This window comes from Cynara cardunculus, assembly GCF_001531365.2.
Source record: "Cynara cardunculus var. scolymus isolate 2C chromosome LG 2, CcrdV1, whole genome shotgun sequence".
Lineage (NCBI taxonomy): Eukaryota > Viridiplantae > Streptophyta > Magnoliopsida > Asterales > Asteraceae > Cynara > Cynara cardunculus.
In genome coordinates, this window is record NC_037529.1 from 70,041,598 (window position 1) to 70,049,791 (window position 8,194).

At 34.4% G+C, this 8,194-nt stretch overlaps 1 protein-coding gene across 1 annotated transcript; it reads left to right on the plus strand.

Annotated features, from left to right (window-relative positions):
* Positions 1-6,593: 6,593 nt before the first annotated feature.
* LOC112506651 (probable BOI-related E3 ubiquitin-protein ligase 3) lies at positions 6,594-7,972 on the plus strand. Its single transcript, XM_025110861.1, has 2 exons — positions 6,594-7,114; positions 7,207-7,972. Exons 1-2 carry the CDS (start codon positions 6,716-6,718, stop codon positions 7,795-7,797), a joined length of 990 nt encoding a protein of 329 aa, XP_024966629.1. The 5' UTR covers positions 6,594-6,715; the 3' UTR covers positions 7,798-7,972.
* Positions 7,973-8,194: the final 222 nt, after the last annotated feature.

An 8,194-nucleotide genomic window follows, 5' to 3' on the forward strand; every position in this document is an offset into this window, starting at 1 on the left:
TGTCTAATAATGCTAGTAGTGACTAGTGAGAGATGGCTTATTCGGACTCACCAAATAAATATAAACCACACCCAATGTGGTGGGCTACTGTTTGAATTGACCTGTTTTAACAGCTGGATATTTCGTAGATAATTCAGAAAGTGGTGACCAACCTAGAAGGCTAGAAAGCGAGATTTGTACGCACAAACTTCGTAGCATTTAGTGTAATCCTAAAATTGTGGACATTCAAGTTTGAATGGTTGGATCTGCTATTGCTTTGAATTCAAATTCGGGTACTTGTTTCTAAAAATTGGACTGATTCATAATAATAATAAATGATATACCAGTTTATTATGACCATACCAGTATTGATTTGCGGTATCATTATTAGGTAAACTACATGTTCTTTAAAGGATAAACTGTAAAGTTATTTTCTCGATCACCAATTTTATTGGTCGAACTATTATTATCTCTGATGTTACTAATACCTTTATTACTGATTAAATTAGCGTTTTTAGTATTTTATTACCTAAGTTTTTGAATAAAAAAATGAATCCCTGCATCCAGAGAAGTTGTTACAACAACAGTAAGTAAATTATCGAAAATATTAGAAAATAAAATCCTGCAAAATATAGTTTTCATATCGAGAGTTTTAGATCGCCAAACTCGTTCGTAATTAAAATTAAGTAACATTTAAAATAGATCAAATAAATTATAAACCAGAAAAAATTTACCTATTTTTTTTTTTTAATTCCTTTGTTAGGTATAAGGACGGTGATTTGTCCTGATCCGGTGGGGAACCCGACTCACCCTACCCGAACGTCGACGGGGATTCCCCACTAAAACAGGTTCTGGGGTCGGGGATTTTCGATAGACTCAAACCATGGTTGGGAGCTGTTACTCAAACCGGCGTTGGACCCAGCGATGGATCCAACCTTTAAGCATTGGGGAGAAAGACCCTCAATCAAAAATCAAAAACTTTGTTGACTAGCTTAAAAAACTTTACATTTTCATCAACGTCTTACATGCTTTCCCCGCAATGCCATATGGCCATATGCTTCCCACCTCATTAATTTCCTGGATCCGCCACTGGTTGTGACGGAAAATCCCGGTAGAGCCAAACTAACAGATATATTCTTCATGAGGTTTGATCGGGGTTTAACCGAGGACCAGGGCCTTAGCCGGGGGCTGTTACTAGAAACCGCACAATCCCCACCCCGTTGCCATGCCTAGATAGGTATAAACGAGATTAATTAATCATGAAGTTTAAACCAATTTAAATCGTCCCATTTTGAATTTTAATCCATTTTAAACTAACACGTCATCTGATCCATCCATCTCACCACATGGAATAGTTTTCAAATTATTGAAAACAATCATACAATTTTCCCATTTTAGAATAAGCATAAAATTGCAATGATTTAAATAAAAAAAATGAATAGTTGTTGTGATTCTTATAGTTTTTTTTTTTTAAATTAAATTAAATTAAATAAAAAATGGGATGATGAAGTTGGTTGAAAGCAAACATCAATCTAGCATCATTATTTCAATATTGTGCATGATCTCCTCACACAATGCCCCCACCATCCACCTTTGCCCCCACCACCATCCACTTTGCCCCACCATGTCTATCAATACCTTATTCCTTCAATCTTACCCCTTTATCATCTCTTTTTTCTATTCTCTAATTCTTAATCCCTTATTTCATACTTCGTTGTCTCCAATCCGAGGCTATTGGTCGACATATGGCCTAAAGATCCTCTTTTTTTTCATCACAGATCGAGCGAATGTCATTATTTCAACTTTGGCCATCGTCGATCAGGATCAGTTTTGATGGGTTGTTTTTGTCAATCCTTTTAGACTCGACCCTTTTTTGTTACATCTGGCATCTATTTACCGGTTTCTGGCCAAGTATTTACTGACTCCACCTACATCTGTAGTAGGTTGATATTGTAAAGGAGTTGTACGTTCTCATAACTCATTACCTGTTTGTAGTTGATTGCACATGAAAGTAGGTTGAATCAGTCACGCTCTTCATGGGTCTCCCACTTATCTGCATGGATTTCTAGTGTGGTCCTTTGCGGTGGCTCGAGGACAATTTATTGTAATAACAAGGTATGGCACTTGGGGTATCATGGTTGTGGAAAAATTGTCTACTTCATTGTACATTGAATACGACTTACACATGATATGCCATTCAAGTACTATTATGACCTTTTACATTTAACTGGTTCGTTTACCGGTGCCATTTTCTTACCTCATTTATGTTTTATTGGTCGAATACAGCTTCGGAAGCGTTTGTTTCGTTGATTTCAGTTTGAAGTATCTAATAAGCCAAAACTGTGTATTCAAACGTTCAATTTAATCTACAGTACAAGATGTACAATGTTATACTGATATTTTTTTATTGATATGATAACATTCGCGAATAATATAAAATCGATATTATTCTGTATTTTACTGTATATCTTGTTGCAACTTGAAAACATGATAAACTTTTTTTTTACACGAAAATCATGTTTTTTAGGAATATAACAGATTGAAACTAACAGTAAAATGGAACTGGATGGGACATATCAATAACCACTTTGTTGAAAGTTGGCAAGTAATGATCACGACCCAAGTTTTCTCCCTTCATTTCATCGTATCTTCCTTCTTTTTTGTTCTACCAGACTCCCCGACTTATCATTTCCGCTTGTCGATTCCTACCCCACGAAACACAAACTGCGTGGGACCACTCTCTTGTTGATGTGTTTTCTGTCCAAATTCATCACTATCATATTTGTACGCAAATGGACCTGTAATCGACAAATGTCTTGTCACTTTGATAGGAATAAATTGAGATTGTCTTAATAGATACAAGAAATGACACAGGCACTCACGTTTTAACACAATGATGGCAATAAAAACGATAAGAAGTTATCCCTCATCATGCGTTTTACTTTAAGTGACGTTTTACCATATCATATATTGACGAGGGTAGGTTTAGGGTCTGATCCTCCCGTTTTGTATATTTAAGTACGGTTTTAAACATGTCAACATAAAAAAACCGATGATAATTGCTAGTGGAGCATATAACATATGCTTTTCGGGACTTGTTTTGTTCTTTATTTTTTTTTATTCGTATCTTACTTGATCTTTAAAAATCTGTAATTCCGATAAAAGGAATAACCTGCCTTTAGCCTACCAAAAGCGATAGTGGTTTAGGTCAACCGAAGATATGAAAGAACAACTCGATCACTCGTTCTTTCTCTTCATGCGTTACAAGTCCATGATCTTTCAAATCAGATTCATATTCGTACATATTATATACGTTCTTTCTGTTGCATGGGTTTTCCTTTTCAAACTATTCCAAATCTACCACACAATTTTATATTCCATCAAAAGTAAGGTATGGTGTAAGTGTTCAATTAAAAACAACAAAATTGAGTTAGTTACCTTTTTAACATCATGTTGCAATATAGATCTGGAAGTCATCGAATAAGTTAAAAAGATGTATTTACTTAAAAATTATTATAGGAACCAAAGGGGTCTTTGGCCAAGCGGTATCGTGGTCCCTAGCTTCCTACGAGGTCAGGGGTTCAAACCTCACCAAAGGTGAGGAGGGTCTATAAGTTTATTTATAACAATCTATCAACACGAATAAGATTGAAACAATAACGAAAAAGATAAGAATGCAACCAAAATGATCCCATTTTCAATAAGCTGGAAAGATGAATAACGAGGAACAGTATATGGTGACATGTATATCCGTCAGTTTTTGCATAACAACTTGTCTACCCCCTTATGGTAGATAAAAAAAGAATATGCATACAGTATACTCTTTAAACCCTGCATTCAAGTATGAGACACCAGATACATCAGCATCTCTAACAGCTATGCTAAAATCAAGATTTCTGTATTTCTGAATTTCCTTTTCTCCAACAGCTATGCTAAAAAAAGGCAGAAATCTTCAAAATCTTAAAGATGGGATAAATAAATGATATGAAAAGAATTGCTTTATTGAAGCAATCATTCATACTTTCACATGGAATGGACGGATTTGGAGATGGTGTTGGTATGTATTAGGAATAAAAAGGACAAACCATCCTTATTCCTATTCCTATTCCAATTGGCCCCCTTTGCTTTTTTCCCCTCAACAAAGTGCTTTGTGGTCTTCCCTCCAACCATTCTTTCAAACACATCATCACAAATCAATAGTGGGGGTGTGTAACAATCACCCTTTTTCCCAACCATTACAAAATCTCTTTATCATTTTAACATTAAAACTGTAGCAATTGTTTGAATTTGATCTGATATGATATGAAAGGAATGACGTATTGATTATGGTGTAATGGGGTACCGAAACGAGAGCACCGTCAACCACGCCTTCTGATCCATGTCTAGGTATTTCACAAAACAAGAATCTGTACAGATCAAAGGCTTGTTTATCTTCGGGTTGTGTTGGAGTTGTTAAGAGAAGTAAAACGGAAATTATCTTGCTGTATACTTTATCTGTTTTAAAACAAAACCCTGTATTAGAATTTCACGTTAATCGAAAAAAGAAAAAGAAAAAGAAAAATGTTAATTTGTAGATAAATTAAGCTAACGATTGCGATGCAAACCCAACTTCCCCACTACCTCCCACCATAATTATGTCTTAATTAGCTTTATCTTTGCTAGTTGTTGAAATGATGGCTAATTAATTTTATATCTGTTTTTCTGTATTTTAGCTCTTTTTTTATATCTGATCTGATTACGTTCATCTCGTAATCCATTATGTCTTCTTTTTTCGATTACCTCATCCCATATCTTGTAACCAACTATACCCTGTATTTGTCCATAATGCTAACATGCCTTCAGATATCATCTCACATCTACGTCAAACAAAAATTAAAATAAAAGAAGATCTGATAAAATATTGTCCTATTATCATCCTTACACGCCTACTCGAACCTTTCTCCTGCACCTCTTTTATTAAAGTTTGCCCAACCCTAGACACATAAAAGGTGGTCACATACATGAACCTTTTTAATATTCTAGATAAACATAGAAATCAAAGTACATGTCATATTCATATACTCTAACTAAACTTTATCAGTACTCAAACTAATATAACCAAGATCGTACCTGTTAATGAACCAATCAGATATATTTATATTAATCTGTATTCTAGATTTAAAGAAAGAAAGACACAAAATAGCCCCAATTCATATTTCAGCTTGTTGTTAGACCCAAACTACCACCTATTAGTAAATATTCAACAACGGAGGCTCCTTAATCAATGTATGTTTCCCTTTAGCCAAAATGGAAAGTTATTTATGCATTAATTCAGATACCGACTTATTGGCTGTTAAACGTGTATATGAATATTACACCGTTCATTTGTCTTTTGGTAAATGAGAGTAATTATGAGTATACCCGCTCTTGATATTTTATTGGTCCTCAATATACGTAAAAAGAGTTCTCTATGAGTATTAAACAATTTCTTTCAATATATCGAGACGCTAAATCAATCAATATTAGCTATATATATATATATATATATATATATGTCTCAACACTCAATTCTACCATCAAAGATCTCAATACATGACATCATTTGAGTCACAATGTTAATTGTTCAAAGTAAAATTTTAAATTACTTGGGGTTTTATCTAACTCCAAGCTGGAAAAAAAAATATACGCCTCTATTATTTCGGACGTTGCAAAGTCTTGGATCTTGTCCTCCTTTAAGAACGACATTGATTATGAGGCTTGTAAATGGTCTCGATATGTCCTAGATGGATCTTTCAAACTAACTAATACAGATAAAATCTTTTGTTTTTGAGTGAAATCAGTGTTAGCTGACAATGTGAACAATTGAAAAGAAAACTAAAAAATAATATCTTCTTGTAATTGTGGCTACTGATGAATACAAAATAAGAATAAAATAGAATATGTTTGTAATGATTTTTAGTACAAGCCTAACATAGAAACCGACATATACTACATTCATTACACATATTATATATATATATATATATATATATATTATTAATCTGAATATCCAACCCGTTATGCAAGTTGACTCACAGGATGGCTACCTGTTTTGCAGGTAGCCTATAGTTACTGCATTTTAACATCTGTAACCACAAGGGGATTTTAAATACATATAATTTATTATGATTTATATAAGTGTTAGATTGTTTATCTATTTTGATTTATATGTTATAAAATATGATAAAAGTTTTTTAATTATGATAAACGCTGTATTATGAAACAATCAAGATATTTATGAAATCAAATATTCATTACATATGATAGACAAATAATATTGATTTGTATGAATTACATAATTTGTATTAGAAACTCTCCCTATGCAGGGTTGAGTTCAATGAGACCAACCTATTTTTATGAGACCCATTAGATAACAAAAAAACATTCGAAATTTTATAACAAAAAGACTGTGAATATATATATATATATATATATATATATATAATATTAAATATTAGAGATGTTAGGAAAAGGGTCTAATGACGATAACAATTTTTTTTAATAATATTGTAATTAATGATTTTTCTCTCTCCAAAAGCAAACCCAATCTCCTCCCCAATAAAACCCACCATCGAAAGCCTTTCTCACCTACGCTTCATTTTGCTTGCATGCTTCTCTCCCTTGCGATTCTCTCTCTCTCTCTCAACACACCATTCTTACTTTGCAACCTCAAAGATTAACAAGAAGGAGAAGAAGAAAGCTTTAACATACAGTTTTCATGGCGGTTGAGGCAGGTCATCACACTCTTTTCCATCCTCAAATGATCATGACAAACGCCATTGACAATCAAACCAACGGTTTAGCATTCGGAATGGCTCATCCTCTTTCAGCTACCACCACGGCCATGTATTGCTCTGGTTTCACCGACTCCATCAACCATTTTCCGGCGAATACTGCTCCTATCAAGGCGGAAAGCGGCCTAACTTGCAGCCTACCAGTTTCTAGGAAACGACCAAGGGATTCTTCTGAGATCAATACCTTGCTTTCCTTTGTTAACAGTCATAACATGAACCAGARTCAAATGGAGCGTTKTGGAAACTATACGTTTCTCGGAGAAGACATMTCTTTGCAGATCCAACAACAACAATTAGAGATTGATCAATTCATCGCTCATCATGTAATAATCTTATCCTCTTGTTTGATTTCGTGCACTTTCTCATTTTGTCGGTGAAATTGGTTCCTAAATTTTATTGAACGATCGATGTACAGACGGAGAAAGTGAGACTCGATGTCGAAGAGAGACGAAAGAGGAATTCAAGGAGAATAATCGCAGCGGTTGAGGAAGGAATCTCGAAGAGATTGAGAGCTAAAGAAGAAGAAATCGTGAAGATCGCCAAATTAAATTGGGCATTGGAAGAGAAAGTCAAGTCTCTGTGTGTAGAGAATCAAATCTGGCGAGAATTAGCTCAAACAAACGAAGCAACAGCCAACGCATTACGCAACAACTTGAAGCAAGTTCTAGAACAGGTCGTCCATGACGATTACCGCCACCGTACCACGACGACATGTGTCGACGACGCGGCGGCGTTGGCCGAAGATGCACAATCATGCTGTGAAAGCAACAATGAAGAAAATCGTCCACCAATCGATCTGGATAACATCAACGATGATTGTAGCAGCAATAACAACATCAACAACAACAACAACAGATTGTGCAAAAAGTGTGGTAAGGAAGAATCATGTGTTCTACTGCTTCCTTGCAGACATCTCTGCCTTTGCACAGTATGTGCTTCTTCAGTCAACATTTGCCCTATTTGTAAATCTACAAAGAACATCAGTGTTCATGTGAACATGTCCTGATGATTCAAAATTTTCTTTCGATTTTCAGTATCACAATGACAAATAGTTTGAAAAAACTAACAAATTGTAGCCATTAAATCATTAGTTTTTTGTTTTGTTTTGTTAATAATCCATTCTGCTTCTTGTTCATCTTCAATCCATCAATCAAATCAATCTATAAATGATCTGCTAATCTTATTCAATTGCATACTGTTGATGTTCTTGTCGAATTCTGTTGTTTTTTATGTCATAATTTATCCTACAAGTTCCCAAAGAACCAAATATTAAAATGGTAAATGGAAGTTATTGTGAACGGTCCTTTTCTTCATTAACTCTCCAAGTATAGAAATAAGTTCGAAACGTGTAGAGCTTGAAATTATTATTGAGTTTTTGTGTCAAGTTCAAATCAAACTTAATC